Source organism: Cydia amplana, chromosome 27 (genome assembly GCF_948474715.1).
Source record: "Cydia amplana chromosome 27, ilCydAmpl1.1, whole genome shotgun sequence".
In the NCBI taxonomy this organism is placed as follows: Eukaryota; Metazoa; Arthropoda; class Insecta; order Lepidoptera; family Tortricidae; genus Cydia; species Cydia amplana.
The window spans coordinates 828,178-851,443 of NC_086095.1; the positions used below are offsets into that span (position 1 = coordinate 828,178).

Sequence of the window (23,266 nt, forward strand, 5' to 3'; positions counted from 1 at the left end):
TAAAAAGCGTTTTTCAATTAAAAGACATGTCAAGATCGCTTACCTTCTTACAAGTTCTTTCTAATGCTAAAAAAAACGAACTATATGTGACGTTCCACGGCAAAAGGTACCTTATGGCAGTTGGCGCTTACCTCACATAGCGCCGCAATAATAATAGCGCGCGGCGGCGGAGCGGCGGTAATAATAGCGTAAGCGCCAAAAGCCATAAGGTACCTTTATCCGTGGGACGTCACACTGCCATCGTAAACTGTCAAGCAAGGTTGGTAGGTACTGTTACTGTTGACAACTTGACATATGTCATAAAGTACATTAGGATTCGAATCTGAGCATAATTAGCCTACTCAAATGACAGCATGATGGTAAATCAAAGTGGATTAAGGCCAAAATTTGAATAAGTAAATACGTTCACACTGAATGACCGACTAAAGTAGATATATACCATCTGTTTTGTTTCAAGTAGTTTATAATTTAATAAATAAATTAATAGCTGTAGCTGCCTACATGAAGTTAATTATTTAAATCATAGCTTTGAAGTCTAGTCTAGTCGGTAGTGACCCTGCCTACGAAGCTGAAGGTCCCGGGTTCGAATCCCGGGAATTGAATTTATTTGTGTGTTTATCACGAATATTTGGTTTGGACTTGAGTTATGGATGTTTTCTAGACTAGGTCGATTTGTGTAAGATTTTTTTTAAAGTGGAAAAATTACTGCCTTGGTTTAGACTTGAACTCGCGGCCGTTGGATCGATACTCCGGCGCTCTGCCAGCTCAGCCACCAAGACCTCATCCATATTTGGTGTGGAGATATAGATCAAAGAATATAATACTCACTATATACCTATATGGTCAGTCCAATTTGCCAGTCAGTAAGAACCAGGAAAACTGTACTCATCCTTTTCTTTTGGGTGCTAGTACTAGTGTAAGACAAAGATAGTATGATTCTCTCTGTCTATGTTTGAAATGAGACAGACCTTTGACAAATTATACATTAACATCCACCCCCTTGTTACAGATCGAAACGCACATAAATCAATGCACTAACGAAACGCAAGCAAGATGGCGCCCCAAGAGCGAACTTCGCGCTGCGAGGAGGATTCCCGCCAAACACACGCCATAGACAACCTGTCAAACATAGACCTGGGCTTCGTGAACAAGGGCTACCAACCTGACAGCGACAAACCCGCAAAGAATGTTGCCAGCCCGAAAAAAGAGAAAAAGGCAACAGATTTCGACGATTTACTGCCATATGTGGGGGAATTCGGGTTGTATCAGAAGATTTTGTTTTTGCTGATGATACCGTTCGCGTTTTTCGTGGCGTTTGTGTATTTTTCGCAAATCTTTATGACGCTGGTGCCAGAGCAGCATTGGTGCTGGGTGCCGGAACTGGCGAACCTAACTGTTGAGGAGAGGTGAGTTCATTCTATTTTTTTATGGCACTGCTAATCTAGATAATTTAATTTACTGTATATGCTTACTCTTAGAGAATATAGGTAACCGAACGGAGACCCCTTGTCTGTAATTTTCTGTACAAAACATTCTGCCGATTTTTGCGGGGGAGGGGCACGTCAAATGTATACGTAACGTAAAAATAGCGATGTCGGATAAACGTCAGTCCATACATTGTGTATGACCATTGGCCGCCTATTCTCGACAGAGGGCAACGCCTGTTAATGGCTACTCCATTTGGTTATATCCTCGAAGTGCTTACTATAAGTCCAAACCCGGGACCTCCTGAAAGCAATTTAAATTAATGACCGAATCATTGTCATACTTCATTTACTTAAATTCTATTATAGGTACTTATTAGGGCTAATACTAAAAACCTATTAGGACCATTTTTTTTTCGATTTTTTTTTGACAGATTTTGATAAAAATTGGTAGGTTTGAAAAGCTCCTTATTTTGGTCGGAATAAACACGAAATCCCAATTTGGGACAAAACAATGCATGAAAATTCCCATATATAGTTCGTTTTTTTAGCATAAGAAAGAACTTGAAAGAAGGTAAGCGATCTTGACATGTCTTTTAATTGAAAAACGCTTTTTAAAAATCAGTAACTATTACTTATGAAAGCAGAAGAATATAAATGATCGTATTAGATTCATAATTGTTACATATTTGCCGTAACTTATTTTTAAAATGTGTTTTTCAATTAAAAGATACATCAAGATTGTTTACCTTATTTCTAATGCTAAAAAAACGAACTATAGTTACAGAAAGTTACCTGTAACTCAGTGGAAGATTTTGTAGGACATACTGTGTAACTGCGCTTAAGTTATAGCTTGGCAAAAAAGAGTAGAAATTAAAAAGTGGCAGCTGTAGTGTCGTCCCTTTCAAATAAATCTATGAAAAACGGGACGACACTACAGTGTTGCCACTTTTTAATTTTTACTCTTTTTTGCCAAGCTGTATGATGTACAGACAGAATAAGGTACTCTATCTATCCACCAAGTTTTATCAAAATCTGAGAAAAATGAAAAAAACGTCAACAAAATAAACACCGGGTTGCACTCCGGGAGTGCCAGCAGAAGTGAAAACTCAATGACTAGTCCAAAATGTCTGCAGCACTATGTATAATTGACCCATCCTCCTTTCTATTGAACTTTAGTTCCGAAATTGCTGGTCAGTGAGCTTAAATTTGTGGCGTCCTTTAAAATTCGAATCGAAATTTGTAAAGTTACCTTGCAGACCTCGCATATTTGGTCATGATATTTTGAGTTTTATTTACCAGTGTTAGAGTTCACTTTTATTAGTGATTTCATCAAGATGTAGCTTTATTGAATTATATTTGAGTGATATAAAGTTAGGATGTACTCGTAACTGCGAGATCCTCGTATTTCAGCCCGTACAAGATTAGAACATTGAGCTTAATTGCTTAATATAAAAGTCCAGTTTTAAATAATTGACCTGATTATGATACGTTATGAATAAAGTTCTTTGGTGAATACATAAAAACGAAACAGCAGGCTCAGGCATACATTTTCGCCGCGCGGTAGAAAGAGAGGGCACAAAAAGTGCACAGCGCCGCTAAAGAAGTTTTCACTTCAAAAAATATAATACAGTCTGTGCGGAAAGAGAAGAGTCGTGGAATGTATGGAGCCCAAATGGCCCTAGTAGCTTATATATAAGTGTATATTGCCAAATATGCATGAATCAGTCACAATTAAAAAATACATTACGTTATATCGCGTAATGAAGGTCATTCACGACATGTCCGCGTTACAATTAACTTCCTATAACTTATTAAGTACCTAATTTAAACCGGAGCATGAAATAATGCTAAATATAGTCTAGCGAACCAATTTGTTCGTGGAAAAGAAATAGCAATGTCCCAAAAAGAATTTTGAAAAATTTCAAAGTTTCCATGTAATATTATCGTGTTTTGAAGTAAAAACTTCTTTAGCGGCGCTGGGCACTTTTTGAGGTGGGGAAAAAATGATAAACTCGAGACAGCGTAAGGTGATCACGTGACCGTAAGGGGCGTAAGGCGATCACGTGACCGTAAGCCCCGTAAGGTGGCCACTCATAATTTAAATGGCATTTAAATCAATAAAGAAAAATTCAATGTTATTTGACATTTATGTTGCGGACTCCTTTTCAAGACTCTTTACCTATGTTCAAATAATTTGACGTTGTCATGGCAGTATGTAAATAAACATGTCAATGAAAAAGTGTGATCTTATTTGAGAATGATAATAATATATAATAAATAAATAGAAAACCTCCGCTAAACGTATGTATCATGTTACCGGGCGTCGGTAACATAGTGAGGTGAGTTTTCACTTCTATCGGCACTCCCGGAGTGCAACCGTTGTTGCTTGTTGTTTGTTCGAAGAAATGTCGCCAGCATCCTTGGTACAAAGCCTCAAGGGCCTATTTTAGATTTAAGCTAGTTATTAATTTAGTTTAGTAGTAGCGTAATTCGCCAGTAATGGCCACCCTAAACTAAAAATGAATTATATTCACCTATAAACAGAATTCATTTTAGTATAAGGTTTCAATAACTGGCCAGTCTTCTTTTACTAGCCACCTAATACTAAAATGAATTCTGTTTTTAAAATTAAAAAATTAAAATTAAAAATTATTTTATTCAATCAAGAGTAAATTACAGATAACATTATAGTATTTAGTACCTCTTTTTAAGTAAACTATATATTACCTGTGTTAAGAGGTACTGCTCTCTTATTTTAACAAAAACTCTTAATTATATAATAAAATCTAATGAAACAAAAATAAAAATAAAAATTATAACAAAACACATTATCTCCTGAAATAATATATAAATATATATATATATATATATAAAGGGGTTCGGTGTATCTATGTACCTATGATGTATATTATATATATATGTAAATTTATTCAGTTTCAGCAATGTTTAGTAATATGTTTTCTATATTATGGTATGTTTTCGGCTTAATCCAGTCCATTATAATTTTTTTGCATTCATAATAAGGTAAATGGTAAATGTTTATTTGTTTATTGACGAAGTTATACAATTTTGCAGATCTAGTGGTGAATTGTCTACTTGCATAGGTAGTGTTAATAGACGTGGTTGGTATAATATTATCTTTTCTTCTTCTATTTTGTATAATGGATTGAAACTGCAAAGATTTGTGTCGTCTTAGAGTGGTAAAAAGAATGTATAATTTTCTAACAGATAAAACGTCGGATAGCTTATACAGGTCTATGGTAGGGTATCTAAAAGGCTTGAAATTCATTACTTTTAATAGAGATCTTTGGGCTCTTTCAAGTTCTAAAAATTTCATTTTTGTAGCACCTCCCCAAACTGGTATGCAATAAGTAAGGATAGATTGAGCTAGGGTTATATATATCTGCTTCAGAAGATTTTTAGAAGCTATGTGTCTCAGGTTTTGAAAGATCCAAATTAATTTTCTGGTACGGGACATTATTAGCTCCGTGTGCAGATGCCAGGTGAGTCGTTGGTCAACTAAAATACCAAGATATTTAGTATGATCTACTTTCGAAATAGAAGGACAGGAACAATTTTGTGGATTAATGCATATATGGATTTTGATTCTGAAGTCATTACTTGGTTGAGAATTTTTATAGTTAGTGAAACAGATATAATTGGTTTTAGCTGTATTAAGTGTAAGTAAGCGAGAGTTAAGCCAGTGAGCTACTTTGGATAGATCTTGTTCTGCATGACTTTTTACAATTGCCCATGTATCTCCAGAAAAAACAATAGCGGTATCATCTGCATAGGAAACAATATGACCATTTTTTATTTTTATACCACAGAGTCCGTTTATATAAATAAGGAATAAGGTTGGTCCAAGCACGCTACCCTGGGGCACGCCAAACGTTATATTGGATTCCTCACTGATATGTTTTCCTATTTTAACTCTTTGTGTGCGGTTTTGGAGATAATTTTCTAGTAACTTCAGTGGGATGTCTCTTATGCCTATGTTTTCTAAAGTATTAATAAGAGATGGAATAGAAACAGTATCAAAAGCTTTTTTAAGGTCTAAAAAAACTGTTAAGCATTTTTGGTTATTGTCAATTTTATTTACTATTAAAGAAGAAAGAGTTGTTACCGCATCTTCGGTTGACATAGCTTTTCTAAAACCATATTGCGAATTTGAAAGTATATTGAACTTCTCCAGGTAATTTATAAGTCTGTTGTTGAGGAGTTTCTCTAAGATTTTAGAAATAGCTGGTAGTACAGAGATTGGTCTGTAGTTGGATGCTTCGTCTCTGCTCCCGCTTTTGTATACTGGGGTTATAATTGCTTTCTTTAGTTCATTTGGGAAAATACCTTTATTAAAACATAAATTGAATAGGTGAGTAAGAATGGGTACAATAAATCTGCTAGCCATTTTGAGGAATTTTGCCGAGACGTTATCCCAACCAGGGGCACTGTCTGATTTTAGGCTCATTAAAATGATATGAACTTCTTTAGGGTCAGTTTCCAGTAACACAAAAGAAGATAATAGGGGATTTGTGGGTTGGTTGGCTGTATGAGGTTGATGAGTATTGTTTGATAAGATATTTTCAGCTAATGATTTCCCAACATCAGCAAAGTAGTTATTGACAGCATTTACAGACTCAAGAGGCGTATTTTTAATGTCTAATAATTCATGATTGTCGGACTTGTTAGGTTTTCGGTTTGTGATATTATTTATTGACTTCCACAAGTTTTTAGGGTTTTTAATATCTTTTGTTAACTGTTCTTTATCATATGCACGTTTTAACTTTTTAATTAGGTTGTTGCAGAAATTGCGATATCTCCTGTATGTTATTTTAATATTGTATTATCAGGCTCCGATGTTTATAGGTGAATATTAGAATTCATTAGTCTAGGGTGGCCAGTTACTGGCGAAGTACCTACCCTACCACTGTATATGTCAATTATGTAAATTATATCTTCAAAAATACACTGTAAGAAGGTTTGGCAATAAACGTGCAGAAAAAAAAAACCAAAATAGAACATATCATGGGTATATACTTAGCAATTTTTGTAACTTCTCCTTGGCATATTGGTAATTGAGTCTCTATTGATCAATTAATACAACTAATTATGCCGATAGATCCATAAATAGGCCAACAGCTGTCGGAAACTGTCAGTATCGGTTTTCTGGCCTATAATCAATTAGGCAAATAGGCACCTAATAAGTACGAGCATGTACGAGTTACTGTGTTATAATGTTGCAAAAAACACACGTAAAAAATTACGACCTCATTCATCACGTTATCCGGAACTCGGTTTTTAGGGTTCCGTACCCAAAGGGTAAAAAACGGGACCCTATTACTAAGACTTCGCTGTCCGTCCGTCCGTCCGTCTGTCACCAGGCTGTCTCATGAACCGCGATAGCTAGACAGTTGAAATTTTCACAAATGATGTATCTCTGTTGCCGCTATAACAACAAATACTAAAAATAAAATAAATATTTAAGGGGGGCTCCCATACAACAAACACGATGTTTTTCCTCTATTTTTTGTTGATGGTGCGGAACCCCCCGTGCGCGAGTTCGACTCGCACTTGGCTGGTTTTTTTAGTTGTGTGCCAAATAAATGTCAACAACTCCCATGGCCAATAAATTTAGATTTTTTCGAAGAATTAATTTCCAGCAAGCTGGAAATCGTTGAAACACCAATGGTCCCAAATACGTGCATTTAATCCGAATTTGCACAATGTCAGGGTGCCGATTTATGAATTTCGATCATTCGATTTTGTCACTCGAAAATCGGTGGAAAACGGCGAAACTCTAATTTTAGAAAAACGAGTGATAGAAATTTGGAATCGAGTGGTACTGTACTGACCACTCGTTTTCATTTCTATTAGTAGAATTTATATGCCTAGGTACTAGTGGAGATATTACTGAATGAAATACACGAAATCGAGCGGTCAAAATTCAAAAATCGGCCCCCAGGAGTGCATTTGGCGTTTGTGTCCGCACGTCCTGAATTTCATCGGACAATTTAATCAGATTGGCGAAAAATTGTCTTCGTCTGGACACGCCTTGAAGTTAAACTATCTCAGCTTATAGTAACATCCAGAAACTTTTCTTATGTACGCTTAAAAAACGTTTATTCTTAGTACAGTCTCTAACGTTTTTTTTTCGCACTCACACCTCGGATGTCCGGCGGCGAAACATACTAAATCTAAAACGTCGTAACTTACTTCAAAACTTCATACTAATCCTACATTTCGGCACGAAACTATGACGGCATTCATTAATTCCAAAAACTCATATCTCAGTACGAAACTCATGGTTTTATACGACGTTTTATAAGAAAATGGCGTTGGCCGCGGTGACCAGCGAAGCGTAATAAGGCCGTGTGTTATTCCGAGCGCGAAAATAAACCAGTGTATCGTGAACTTCAAGTTTGTATTAAGTGTAAGGGGAGAAGGGTCTAGTTATGTTGGTGGTTAGTTTGTTCGGGGTAAGTTGGAATGTAGCCAACGGAGGTCAGTTACGAAATATTAAATAATACTCGATTGTTGCAAGTGGTAACGTAATGTTTTGACTAAAGACACCTCCAGCAGACAAGAGGCGTTAGAGTGCTTGTTCAGATATTCTGAACACCTTGGCCGCTCCGATATATCTGATGCCGTGTACAAATGATATGTTCTCGGTATTTTCTCACCACTTTTTTTTGCCATTGAGTGACATCGGATCCCTTTGTTTGACATAATAATTGAAAGTCATAATGTAATGATTGTCACATTATCATTAGTCATAATTCTGAAACTGTTAACTTTTCAGGATTTTCGTAGGGTTATCCTATAGATAGGTTATGTTAGGATTATTTTATGTCAATCCACTACCACTCTTTCTTTACTTATATTTCTCTATGCCTAGGGCGGCATGTATTGTAAACCCACAGAACAACTAGAATGGCGATGCGAGCAGGGTACGTGTCGCCGCGGGGTTTTGAGCAAACGCTCGCATGCTACTCGCCCGTGCTGACCGAAAATGAAGTAAACATGCCTTTTTGCGCCACAATAACGTTCAGATTAAGAAGCCAGACGTCAAATCTGTTTAAAGGAGGCGTATCCATTCACCACGCACACAAGTTTTTACTACCGTTGCGCGAGTGTTAGTAAATGTGGAGAGGAACGAGCGGCGACACCGGTTCCGATACTAACTGCGCGCGATAGCCGTTCTAACCTCTTTAAAGGTCAGGTTAGATTTGTTTTATGGCAACCTGAAGTGACGCGTTTCTGAACCAAATAAATTATGACTAACGAAAATGCGGGCAAACAATACGTTATGACTTAAAACTTTTTGGGAAACAATAGAGACCCTAATAGTATTATTTACTCGGTTCTGTCGTTTCCTCATTTCACGACATATGCAAATCATCATTCAATTTGCAGTATAAGCTATAATTTAAGAGCAGTCATGTTTGTATGTATGTCTGTGCATTAATCAGGTACAGTATTAATACCTGTAACTATGGCGTAAATGGATAGATAGTTAGCAAGTTCCAATAGCGTAGGTAGGCAATTTAAAATCTATTTAAAGCCCCGTTATCTTGAATCTAGTATCTCATGATTTTAGCAGTCTATGTATGTATGTAGGTATTTTACAAGCTTTTACTTGTTGCATTGTATGTATGTACCTATGTAACTACTTATGTATGTTTGCACGGGTCAAATCTTGCAAGTTAAATGTAACCCACTTCCCGGTTTCCGATGAAGCTGAAAATTTGCATTCGTGTGTAAGTCGGGTGACAATGCAATATTATGGTACCATTAGAGCTGATCTGATGATGGAGACAGGAGGTGGCCATAGGAACTCTGTGATAAAACAACGCAACCTAATTGTGTTTGAGGTTTTTAGAATTGTCTCGATGAGTTATAAGTTGTCTGTGGAAAGAAAAGTACAGTCAACGATAAAAGCTTGTACCAAAATCAAAAATTTTGCCAAAAACTCATTAGTACGTGTGTTTTATCATAGCGTTGAAACTCTTAAGCAGACACCGAAAAGAGGTAATTAAGTACCTCTTTTCGGTGTCTGTTATGTGCAATATGTTTTTTTATTGCTGAAAATCGTAAAAATACTTACGTTCAGCTTGGGCAAACATTATTTCGTATGTCCGGAGGTTCCCGTTTACGGTCGCATTTTTCAACCGACCCTTGTGAAATTTGGTGAGCGGGTTGGATAATTATATAGAATTTGTCTGTTCAGTTTATGGATTTTTTTTTCAAAATGGCGGAGCCATGGGGGTTTGCGAGGTCTGTAACTCACAGTGCCACTAGTTAGGCCCAAGATACACGTGTAAGTTTTACTTACGTAAGTAGGGACAACGCTATTTGTTAGAATGAGATAATGATGTTCACCTCTCAATGTGTAGTATAGTTGTGTCCCTACTTACGTAAGTAAAACTTACAAATGTATCTTTGGCCTTAGGAATGAAGAATTTAAATTATACAGACGTCAATTACATATTTTTTATAATTCGAGATGTAGTTTAAAAGAATCTAGATTTAATCATCTCTGGACAGGAAAAAACAACATTATAATCATTATGGAATACTGAGTAGTTTGTATATAATTTACAAATGATTGCACTAAAGAACATATCTTACTGAGAAGATCCGGGTTTTTAACCGACTACGAAAGAGAAATAATTTGCGAAATGTAAGAATTATGAATATCACTCTTCTTCGTCACTCAATAAATCACTTTCCATCACTTACGAGAATCACTATCACTTAACACCTTAACACCGGATATCCGGTTACTATCCGGTATCCGGCCTATCCAGCCGTTATTTTAGTATCCGGCCGGATACCGGATAGTGACCTACTGTCCGGCCGGATACCGGATAGTAAAATTAACACATTTTGGGGTAAAAAATAGAATCTAAAAAAACAGTCACGGTCATAATGCTAACGACACAGTAGATAGAAATGAATACGTAACCAATGTCACACAATACACAGGTCGAAACCTGCACGACGCGCACGTTGAAAACTCAAAATATAGGTATAGTTCCGCCGGCCGAATAACCGGCGGCCGGATACCGGATATTCGGCCAGTGTCCAGGCCGGATATCCGGTATCCGGTATCCGGCCAAACAACTATCCGTTGCATCTCTAATTAATATTGTCTTCGGTTACCCCGATATAGTTACTCGTGAAATAAAACTATTAAAACGGATTATATCGCGTATATTGAATTTATACTACATCCCGACGTTTCGAACCCTTTACAGCGTTCGTGGTCAACGGGTGAATGAGGAAAAACTACAGTTTGCAAAACTACCCACATACAAAAATAATGAACGATCATAAACTGTATAACCAGCCTTAAAATTTTAATAATCTTAATATGTAGCAGGGATGTTGCGAATATCCGCATCCGCATCCGCAACCGCGGAACTTCCGCATTATTTTCAACATCCGCATCTGCATCCGCATCCGCATAAAATCGATGCGGAGTTTAATGCGGATGCGGACGTGGAACAGGTCGGTACAGGAACGTCTTAGCATGGGCGTAAGTGCTAGACTGCTAGGTAATTTAGTCATTAGCCAAAAAACCTATTAGAAATGAGCAGTCAAGCGTGAGTGCGTGGGACTTAATTTACGGAATCCTTGGAACGCGAGTCCGACTCGCACTTGGCCGGTTTTTTTAAATAAAAATTACTAAAATGTAATATTTGACCTTTTTTATGTAGAACCTATCTTGACATCCGCATCCGCATCCGCATCCGCGGGTGAGCCTTTAAAAATCCGCATCCGCATAGCATCCGCGGATGTCAAAATATCGGCATCCGCAACATCCCTGATATGTAGTCTTGAAAACTCATTTATTGCACAATAAGTGTTATAAAATGAATATAAAACTAGAATTAAGTACAACTAATACTAAAGCTAAAAAATTAAAAATACCTGTAATATGTAGTTATAATATCACCACTCTATTATTTTTCTTAGATATCGTTTTTCCATTAAAATTTACGCCAAGATTGTTCACCCTTTTTCTAATGCTAAAAAACGAAGTATTAACCAGATCTTATGGATAGGTGTCTTTTTAAAATATTCACAAAACTTGTTCAGATATCATCACATTTATCACTCTCAAACACTCTACAAATAAAATATCTTTATTTGAATATCTATTTCTATTATACCTACTGTTTTTTAAATACTAAAACATTGCGTTTAAAAATACATATTCAAAAAAGAAAAACTAGCTTGGTTGAAGGATATACATAATTAACCAATTAAACGGCCAAGCGTGCGTCACATGTTTTATTTATTTTATTTTTTAGGTTAAAATATTTTAATATTTAGATATATTTAAGTTATTTTTGTATGTTCTTTTATATACCATTTGTCTGTCATTCAGACATGATCCATATAAGTGTTGGTAACAAAACTTAGATACTAATATTATAGAGTAAAATTATCATTAAAACCTACCATGCAAAACAGTATACTTAGAGCAAGGACAATGCAATAAGGTACCGGGTGAGCCATACACTGATCAAATAAAACAAATTGTAATTAACATAAAATTTAAAATTTTATGTGGTACTGCTGATTAAAAAAAATGGGTCACTCACGTATTTTATAAGTCGATTGTATTATCACTGGACAATGGACATATTTAAAATTTAAATCCTTAATTAGGCGTTACTTTAGTGAACTCAATACTTATCGAAATACAATTCAAAATTGCGAATCATTGCACTTATAATATGTGCAATGATAATACAGTAGCCGTAACGTACAGTAACGGCACCAATCATGAGATTTGGAGTAGGTACTCGTATTATTGATATTTCTACCGCTTGAACTTAATATTCGTTGACCTTTTATATTTTCGATGTGTTTAATGCATAATACATACCTACTGCAATTGGTATCAATCAACATAATTAACAAAGTGAACAAATATCTGTGATAAGAACTATCTCCATAAGTGTAAGGCCTGAGTGGACGCTCGAGTTGGGCGTGCAGCGGGGCGGGGCGTGCGGCGTGCATGTTAAACAAATGCAAGCGTATAGGAGCGGCCTTAGGGTCACCCCACATCTAGCGTCTTTCGAGCGTCGGCGTCTCGTCGGCGTCTACAACTCTATGGCCGCTGCTCGACGCAACGCCGACGCAACGTCGACGCAACGTCATTTTCCATAGCGCTGACCGACGCCGGCGCCCGAAAGACGCTAGATGTGGGGTGGCCCTTTGTGCACGCTGCCCAAATCCCTTTGGAGCTCGACGCCACGCTGCGCGCCCCGCCGAACGCTCCGCTTCGAGCGTCCACTCAGGGGGTCGATTTTTGAATCTCGATCACTCGATTTCGTCACTCGAAAATCGGAGGAAAACGGCGAAATGCTGATTTTTGAAATACGAGCGATAGATATTGGGAATCTAGTGGTATTGACCACTTGTTTTCAATTCTATTAGTAGAATTTACATGACTAATAGTGGAGATATTACTGAACGAAATACGCGAAATCAAGCGGTCGAATTTCAAAAATCGGCCCCCAGGCCTTACACTAAGAGTCAGAGGTACGAGACGACGTATCAAAGCTTTTGAATGCGAAGACGAATCAGGAATCCTCTACTGAACATTATAATGAAGAGTGAAGATCCCTCAAGAAATATATATATATATATATTATTTTTTATGTAACTCCTACTGTCTCCTCCATATATTGATATATTGTTTACGTCCAAATAAATCATGTTCTATATTTACAGAAAAAAAAACAAAGTGAACATGCCCATGTATCTAATTGTATACTTTTGATAAGTTGACCGAGTGTTTTTAATTATGTTTTGAGGACTCCTACCACACACACACACAGCACATACCAGAAACGCGCGAACATAATTCTCCATATTAACGAGTATGTTTTATTATTATTTTCACCACACCAGCTCGGAAAAGGCTTACTTTGCACTTCAAAAACTGATAGCAAAGTTGCATTTTATTCACATGTGAGGCAAAGTAATCAAATGCAAATTTTGAGTTGTTTTCTTATGATGATTAAATGATGATTTTGGATGATAAATATTTAATAACACATTAATTTGGATTTGATTTGGTTTGATTTTGTTTGATATTTTACATTTAATATTTGCTTCGGGTTGGTGTGGTGAAAAATTTTGTTTCACTCGGGGGCAAATTTTGTTTAACTCTCGTGCTTTGAAACCCTCGCAACGCTCAAGATTCCGTTTTTCGAACCACTCGCTACGCTCGTGGTTCAATTTTGGAATCTTTCGCTTGCTTGGGTATCAATATTAGCACGAGCGGTTAAACAACAACTTTGCCGTCTTGTAAAACAAATTGCTTTGGACGCAATACTTAAAACTAGCTAAATACATAATTGGACTATTTCTAGTAGGTAGTTGCAATGTAGAATTGGAAGTTAGTAAAAAGGTTTTGGATTTAAGACAGTAGCGATCCGCCCCGGCTTTGCACGGGTTAACAAATTATACATAAACCTTCCTCTTGAATCACTCTATCTATTAATAAAGCCGCATCAAAATCCGTTGCGTAGTTTTAAAGATCTAAGCATACATAGGAACAGACAGCGGGAAGCGACTTTGTTTTATACTATGTAGTGATGTAAATTGTTAAAGCACACTCTACGACTCTTCTCTTTTCGCACAAACTCTAGAGGTGAGGTGTTTTTTTTTTATTTGAAGAAGGAGAATACATTTATTTAACGCAAGAACATTCTAATACAGAAAAAAGAAGAGAACATACAAACACAGCTATGCGTCTGTCAGAGGTACATCTCGTGAACCGACAACAATTCTCAGGTCCTATTGACATTACATTTTTTTCACAAACTTAGACTTTCATTATCATTAAAGCCCCAGAGACATTTCACTTAATTTACGTCAAGGTTGTGCTGTCAATTTATTTTAGACCCCTAGGGGTGTTTTGACCTCTAATTCCGTTACTCAGGACCTCAACTCGAATATGTCATAGTGCTATTGACCTTCTGTTACTTACAAACAGAGATCGGACAAATTTGCGACATTGCTCGCAATAATATGGACAAGACTCCAAAAATTAATCATTTAATTAATTTCTTACCTGAGGTTTAATTTTGATTCCTAATCAATAAATAACACAAAGAGTACTTATAATGTAAATTTATTTAAAAAAATAATCAGTATGTTTTCCAAATTTTCTGTAGGTACTTACTTATTTTTTTATATCAAAAATATATTTAAGTGCTATTTATTGACTAGGGAACAAAATTAAATCTCAGGTAAAAAAATAATTAAATGATTAATTATTTAATCAAATTTGGAGTCATGTCCACATTCTTGCGAGCAATGATGCCAATCTGTCCGATCTCTGCTTACAAATCACTACATATTAAACAAAGCCGCTTCCCGCTGTCTGTCTGTCCCTATGTGTGCTTAGATCTTTAAAACTACGCAACAGATTTTGATGCGGTTTTTTAATAGATAGAGTGATTCAAGAGGAAGGTTTATTTATAATTTGTTACCCGCGCGAAGCCGGGGCGGGTTGCTATATTAAATAAAACACAAGTCATTTTTAGGGTTCCGTACCCAAAGGGTAAAACCGGGACCCTATTACTAAGACTCCGCTGTCCGTCCGTCCCTCCGTCCGTCCGTCCGTCCGTCTGTAACCAGGCTGTATCTCACGAACCGTGATAGCTAGACAGTTGAAATTTTCACAGATGATGTATTTTTGTTGCCGCTATAACAACAAATACTAAAAACATAATAAAATAAAGAGTTAAGTGGGGCTCCCATACAACAAACGTAATTTTTGACCGAAATTAAGCAACGTCGGGCGCGGTTAGTACTTGGATGGGTGACCGTTTTTTTGCTTGTTTTGTTCTATTTTTTGTTGATGGTGCGGAACCCTCCGTGCGCGAGTCCGACTCGCACTTGGCCGGTTTTTAAAAGTAGCTGAACAAATGTTGGTTTGGTCAGTTTGAGGAGTAAACACTATAGTTTATTTTTTGCTTGTGTTACAATTTTGGTATAAGCCACATCCGGTATTTTAAATCAAACAAATTAGTAATGGGATCCATAATTTTGAGCGTATAATAAAATTGCATGAGACTTTTAATAAGAAACCATTTATTTAGCGTATAATAAAATTGCATGAGACTTTTATGAAATTACACTTTCTGCGGCGTTTGGGGTGGCAACCCTGGGGCCGTGGGGAGCTAGCGCGCGCTGCGCGCGTAGCCTCTATGAGGAGCTGTCAAAGCGCCTTATAGAGGCTTCTGGTGACCAGAGGGCTGGCCAATATTATGTCCAGCGGACCAGCATTGCCATCCAGCGGGGCAATTCGGCCAGCCTTACCTACCGAGCGTCCCGAGCGACCACGACCTAGGTCAATTTATTTATTTATAAGTGTTTATTTTAAATAAAAATACTTTTATTGTTGAAAAAATTAACTTATGTATATAACCGACAACAGGGGGCCAACTCGAACAACATAAGATAAGAAATAAGAGATGGTATTTAAATTTTTATTAAGCAGAAACATCTGCGAACGATGCTATTAAAGCTTAGAATAATCTCACGGCCTCTGGATCCAGAAGCCGTGAGCTCAAGTCTCACCCAAGACAGTAATTTATCCATTTTTAAATTTAACTGATAAGTTAGTTAGGATTTAGGATACCTACACATGTTTTTTCTTGTTAAATTAAAATATTTTTATATTGTATGATTTTCCTTATTACTTACTTAATTTATCTTATTGATTCGTGCCACAATTACAGGATGTTTATTTTTTTTTTTTAATTTTAGCCGGTTCGATTCCTGGGTAAAGAATGCGTATTTTTTAGAAAATTCCACCCTGTGTACGGCAGAGTCTTGCTTTCTCTAGTAATAGCCCTTTCGACGTCTGTTATATTCCTACCCAAAATAATTTAAATAAGAAAATCTATATTTCTTGTATTTGAATTTTGTTATTGTAGAATATTTCCATATGTATTTAGCTACATTACTCGTACAAATCTTAAAAATTGGTGATTTTTTAGGGTTCCTTATCCAAAGGGTAAAAACGGGACCCTATTACTAACACTCCTCTGTCCGTCTGTCTGTCCGTACGTTTGTCCGTCTGTCACCAGGCTGTGTCTCATGAACCGCGATAGCTAGACAGTTGAAATTTTCACAGATGATGTATTTCTGTTGCCGCTATAACAACAATATAATACTAAAATGTACTGAACCCACGGCGGGCGGGTCTGATTCGCACTTGTCCGGTTTTTTATCTAAAACATTATTTTTGTATAAATGGGAGATGAGAACCTCAGAACCCCTAGTGTTAATTTCATTCGATAGCGTCCCGGACGTACGCGTTTGCGTTATGTCTATTTTTGTATGGGATTTTGAACAGCGCGCCAAGCGGGACGTTATGGAAACTCAAAATCCCATACAAAATGACACTTAACGCAAAAGCGTACGTCACGTCACGCTATCGAATGAAAGGCCATGGCAGGATAAGCTAAGTGAATCTGCCCCCAGCGAGTTTTGGCTTGTAATTTTTTTCAATGATGTGGCTTTGTTTTGGTAATAAGTATGCAAAATTTAAGCCCCCAAAAATGTATAGTTTTAAAATAAAAAATAAAAAACGAAATATGATCTTTTTAGGGTTCCGTACCCAAAGGGTAAAAACGGGACCCTATTACTAAGACTCCGCTGTCCGTCCGTGCGTCCGTCCGTCCGTCCGTCCGTCTGTCCGTCCGTCCGTCCGTCCGTCCGTCTGTCACCAGGCTGTATCTCACGAACCGTGATAGCTAGACAGTTGAAATTTTCACAGATGATGTATTTCTGTTGCCGCTATAACAACAAATACTAAAAACAGAATAAAATAAAGATTTAAGTGGGGCTCCCATACAACAAACGTGATTTTTGACCGAAGTTAAGCAACGTCGGGTGGGGTCAGTACTTGGATGGGTGACCGTTTTTTTGCTTGTTTTGGTCTATTTTTTGTTGATGGTGCGGAACCCTCCGTGCGCGAGTCCGACTCGCACTTGGCCGGTTTTTTCAATATTTTTTTTCTAGCCAGCCGATTTCGACGTGCGTCACGTATAATGTGCATATAATAAAGATAATTATGACATTAATTATAGGATATATTGCCATACAAAATAGAAAAAAAAAATACAATTAGGTACTTTTTTCAAAACAATTTTTTTATTACTTTCACGTCAGCGACACCTCCAAATTTTTCACCAATGCTAGCCTCTTTAATAAGTTACAAAATAAATGCATTTACTTAATTTTATCTGTGGTAGAAAACTGTGTTTTTTTTTTAAATTGAAAATACATCACTGTACATTTTCTATACCCGCTCGTCAAAACTACTCGATTAAAAAATTTTGCATACTTGTTATCAATACAAAGCCACATCATGAAAAAAAAATTACAAGCCAAAACTCGCTGGGGGCAGATTCACTTAGCTTATCCTGCTATGGCCTTTACACTAGGGGTACAGAAAATGTTTTGCTATAACCATTCCAGGGTCCATTATGTACCTATGTATGATTCATTACTATTTACTGGTATGCAAATAAATATCTCTATCTCTCTAAAATGCTCTGACTATTCTAGACGAGAACATACAGGGTGTAATCTAAAACGTGATACAAGATAATCAAACCTGAATCTTTTCATGATTTTGAACAACTTTTACTATGGGGTCAATTTTGTAATATTAAAAAAAAATTGAGCTGTTCCATAGAAATGGTCAAGGAGAGGTAGACAAAAATGTATGGCAAAGAATTTTTTTATTGTTGATTTACAAAGTTGACCCCATAGTAAAAGTTGTTCAAAATCATGAAAAGATTCAGGTTTGATTATCTTGTATCACATTTTGGATTACACCCTGTATAGGTATGCATCGGAGCTAGTATAAGAATAATACTTATCTTGTTCAATACAATTAACCATTGAGGTTTTTTACACATGCGAATAATTCTATTGCGGTCCAAGTGCGTCAGCGGAATTAATTAAATATAATTATAAGAAAATGTTCATACCTAACCATAATTCTGCTTTTTGTGTACCGTAAAACGGGGTGAGTAGGTTTCGCGGGGAGAGGTGGGTTATGAATGGGGAGAGAAGGTTTGCGAGAGGGATGAGAAGGGATTTTAAGGCTATTGCTACAAAAATAATGTATTCCAATTTAAAATGGAGCTATAGTAATACGCATAATAAAAAAAAATCGATCCAACAATCTTCCAAAATCACCTTTGTATGAAAACCCCTCTCACCCCAAATACGAGGCACTACGGGGTGAGGTGGGTTTTCCTCTTTATCGTCAAAGTTATGAAATGGAACTACCCAAAATAAAATAAAAACTAAAATACAAACGCCTGGAACACTTATTATATACACCATTCAGTTTTCATATGTAAAAATAAAATGTTATCGAGGTTTGAATTTCAGTTTTGACCCTACTCACCCCATTTTACGGTACAGATCGAAATTATTTCGTTATGATAGCTTTATCAAATAACTAAAATAAAATTATAATGCATTTTGGGCATATTACAATGCTCTACATACCTTCAATTAACAATTTAGGCAAAAGTATCGATATTTATGGAATAGGGAGTTAAATATCAGAATGGAAATTATAAATACCTATAACAAATTACATTACATTACACATAATAGCCCCGTAGAATAGGTACGGTTTATAATGTCCCCAGGGATGTAATTAGAATAGTTCACTTTTTATAACTGTCTGTAGGGATCGAATTGATAAAAGTACTGTGGTACATATATTGAGACTAGGTATATCCACGTTCTTCTATAACAAATCGGTTTAAACCCAAATTGCAATTGCTTAATCGTACAAAAGAAAGACGTACTTGGACCGTAAATAAAATGCTCTAGTGCAGCAACGCATCATTTTCTGCACACCTTTTAGAATAACAACGACCCTCATTCCGAGCATGACAAATGAAAATATTTTTGTGTATTTTTGTCTTGAATTTTTAGGCCTTTAAAGGCGACGAGTGATCGTGTATTTTTTATCTGGACCGTAAAGGATGACTCACGTTACACCCGGCCGTGTCCGGGCCGGAGCTTCTGGCGGTTACTTTTCTATGACAGATGACAGGTGATCACGTGATTCCATAGAAAACGAAGCTCAGAAAGCTTCGGCCCGGACACGGCCCGGTCTAACGTGAGTCAAAAAGTCACATCCTTAAGTGTAAAAAAATGTGATTAACCTGAGATTTGGGCCATTTTATTTAAAATTTGTCTCCTACACTTTTTTTCAAAATTGGGATTTTTTTATGTTATTTTTACTCAGAATCATAAGCTCTTTTGATCCTAATAGGAGAAAAAACGTGTCCCAAAATTTCCATACATTTTTTGTATCTCCATTCCGCGTGACCGCCATACAAAGTCTATGAAAAATGGTAACGGAATGGGAAAAAAACCTTGGAACACTTTTTTTCTCCTATTAGGATAGAAAGAGCTCGTGATTCTGAGTAGAAATAACATAGAAATTTACAAATTAGAAAAAGTGTAGGGGACAACTTTAAGGGGATCTCCCACGCTAATGACCTTCGATCTGAATCCCTTAGTTTTCTAATGTTTTTTGTAGCTTATCATATTAACAGCAACGGCTATAGGTAAGCAATATAGTATCCCATATTTACGTCAAAGTTCATAACAATTAACATTAATTGTAACACAAGTAAAGCACACAACAACAGACCCCACCAATGACCATATTTATTCATAGTTGGTTTAAAATTAAAATCCTCGACACGTTCTTCGAGACGTCAAAGACGAACCCAAATATGTAGATTTCGTATATCTAAGATCCTTCACAGCAAACTAGATACGAAAAAAGTGTTTTTTAGACAATGTTTAAAAAAAAAAAAGGATTCATTCAACTCCTGGTAGCCCCTAAAATGGCCCGTTCGCTAAGTTTAGCAGACGCCGTCGGCCTCAGACAGAGGTCGTCGGTTCGGCGCGAGGCCGTGGCTAATCGGCCAGCTAATTCTTAGACTTACGGAAGTCCGGACCTACGCCAATTTTAGTTGTAAGGCCAGTCCAGACGGGAACAATTTTTGAATTTTTCGCCAATCTGATTAAAGGTCCCAGCGCGCACAAGTTGTTTGCAGAAATCGCGAAGCGTCTGGTTGACGTAACGTGACCGAAGAGCTGGCGGCTTCCTCGCACATCGTATCAGAGGGGCTACCGCGAAAACCGAATTTCGCAAATTGCGGAGATCTTTCTCTTTTACTCCAATGAAGGCGTAATTAGAGTGACAGAGAAAAGTGCCCGCAATTTGCGAAACTCGGTTTTTGCGGTAGCCCCTCAGCATTGCGATACAGCGAGGAAATGCCGCCAGCATCCTATCCCCTTGGAAGCCTCAAGGGCTTATTTTATTAGATTTAATCTATAGTTATTAATTGAATGTAGTAGTAGCACTATAGAGAAATATAAGAAAATAAAGAGCGGTAACTCCATACATCAGTTTTCTTTCCAAAACGTAGTCGACATCTAGCGTCAAGTAGCGGACATTAACAGTGTACGTACGTAGTATACGTACAGTGAGCATTTTAAGTAGGTAGCGGATGAAAAAACGCGCCAATTAGTTATTTGTTTTACAAGGGATCAAAGTTGTTATTTAACCGCTCGTGTTAATATTGATACCCGAGCAAGCGAAAGATTCCAAAATCGAAAAATGGAATCCTAAGCGTTGCGAGAGTTTCAAAGCACGAGGGTTAAACAAAATTTTTCCCCGAGTGAAACACATAATTTTTCTCCACACCAACCCGAAGAAAATATTAAACTGTAAGATATCAAACAAAATCAAGCCAAATCAAACCCAAATGAATGCTATTCAATATTTATCATTCAAAATAATTATTTAAGAGTCAATTCTACCAGCAAACATGAAAGAAAACAACTCAAAATTTGCATTTAATTACTTTGCCTCACATGTGAATAAAATGCAACTTTGCTATTCAGTTTTTGAACATCCAAGAGAGCCTTTACCAGTTGGTGTGGTGAAAAAGTATCTGCCACCCCCGATTACTTTACCAAGAGTCCATGAACCGGTTTTTGGGGACAACAACGTACCAGTAGTGCTAGTAATTAATTTATTAAGTACCGTAAAATGGGGTGAGTAGGGACAAACCTGACATTCAAACCTCGATAAAACTTTATTTTTACATGTGGCACACTGATTTTCATACATAATAAATGTTCCGGTCGTTTGTATTTTAGTTTTTTTTATAATGTAGTTCCATTTCATAACTTTAAAGATTTCCTACTAAGGTGCGTTTTGAAATTTGTTGGATCGACTCTTTGGGATTATGAACATTATAATAGCTTGATTTGTTATTAGAATATAATAATTTACGTAGCCTGTAAAAACCAACTCACCCCTCTGTCATCCTTTCTCTCCCCTTTCATAACCCAACTGACCTCGTAATCCCTACTCACCCCATTTTAAGGTATAATATATTTCGACACAAATGTTATCGATATCTATAGCAAGCTATTTTTAAATCATAATAACTAATATGAGTCATCCTTGAAGTAAACATTATTTAATTAAAGTGAGGTGCCTTTTTTGCCACTTTTGTGTACGGGTACGGTACGGGTACGGTTTTTAGGTACGCGAGCCCTTTTCATCCTTAAAACAGAAAAAACCGGCCAAGTGCGAGTCGGACTCGCGCACGGAGGGTTCCGCACCATCAACAAAAAAAACAAGCAAAAAAACGGTCACCCATCCAAGTACTGACCCCGCCCGACGTTGCTTAACTTCGGTCAAAAATCACGTTTGTTGTATGGGATATTAAATATTACCCCACTTAAATATTTATTCTGTTTTTAGTATTTGTTGTTATAGCGGCAACCGAAATACATCATCTGTGAAAATTTCAACTGTCTAGCTATCACGGTTCGTGAGATACAGCCTGGTGACAGACGGACGGACGTACGGACGGACGGACGGACAGCGGAGTCTTAGTAATAGGGTCCCGTTTTTACCCTTTGGGTACGGAACCCTAAAAAAGAGTCCTAAAATTTCCATCAATTTTTCAAACTTTCCTTTTTGTTACCGCTATATAAAGTATATGGGGAAATGGTAACACAATAGGAAAAAAACTTTGCGTCATTTTTTATCCCATTAGGATCGAAATAGCTCGTGATTCTGAATAGAAATAACACAAAAGTGGAAAAAAAGTTCACAATCGCTCACGTAGTTCTTTTGTTATCTAATCTATTTGGAAACCTCTTTCATAATCAATCATCTTCATCGCATTGTTCCGGCATTTTGCCACGGCTCATAGTAGCTACGCTTGGCAACTAATACCAAGAATTGGCGTAGGCACTAGTTTTTACGAAAGCGACTGCCATCTGAGGGTAAACTAGGCCTTATTAGAATTAGTCCGGTTAACTCACCATGTTTTTCCCAACCCCTGGAGCTTGGCTGGCGGGCCGGACGCTTTTTTGGGTGTCGGTGGGCCGGATTGGAACGCGTCGCGGGCCGCATTTGGCAAAAAACGATAAATTAACATATAACTTAAATAATTATTAATTCAAACATCACATATATCAATTGATGAAGTATACGTAAATAATTTATATTGTAAAGATTCACATATATTATATTATACAATTAAAATAGGTGGTTACATATACTTTAAATAAATTAAATTATAAATTCTTTTTTTTTAACAATTCTCAATTGTCATAGTTATTTTTTTTTATACAATTCTCACTTGTCATAGTTATTTTTTTTATACAATTCTCACTTGTCATTAGTGAGCATGTGGCGCGTGAGATTTTGCCCACTAGCCAAATTT

The 23,266-nt window shown here is 36.8% G+C and overlaps 1 protein-coding gene across 2 annotated transcripts in view; it reads left to right on the forward strand.

Moving 5' to 3' along the window:
* Window positions 1–23,266, forward strand: part of LOC134660469 (organic cation transporter protein-like) — a 60,521-nt gene that overhangs the window by 5,548 nt on the left and 31,707 nt on the right. For both annotated transcript variants that reach the window (XM_063516226.1, XM_063516225.1), the window contains exon 2: window positions 1,010–1,406. In XM_063516226.1, the coding sequence (XP_063372296.1) occupies window positions 1,054–1,406 (353 nt within the window). In that variant the 5' untranslated portion in view covers window positions 1,010–1,053. The remainder of the gene's footprint in view (window positions 1–1,009; window positions 1,407–23,266) is intronic.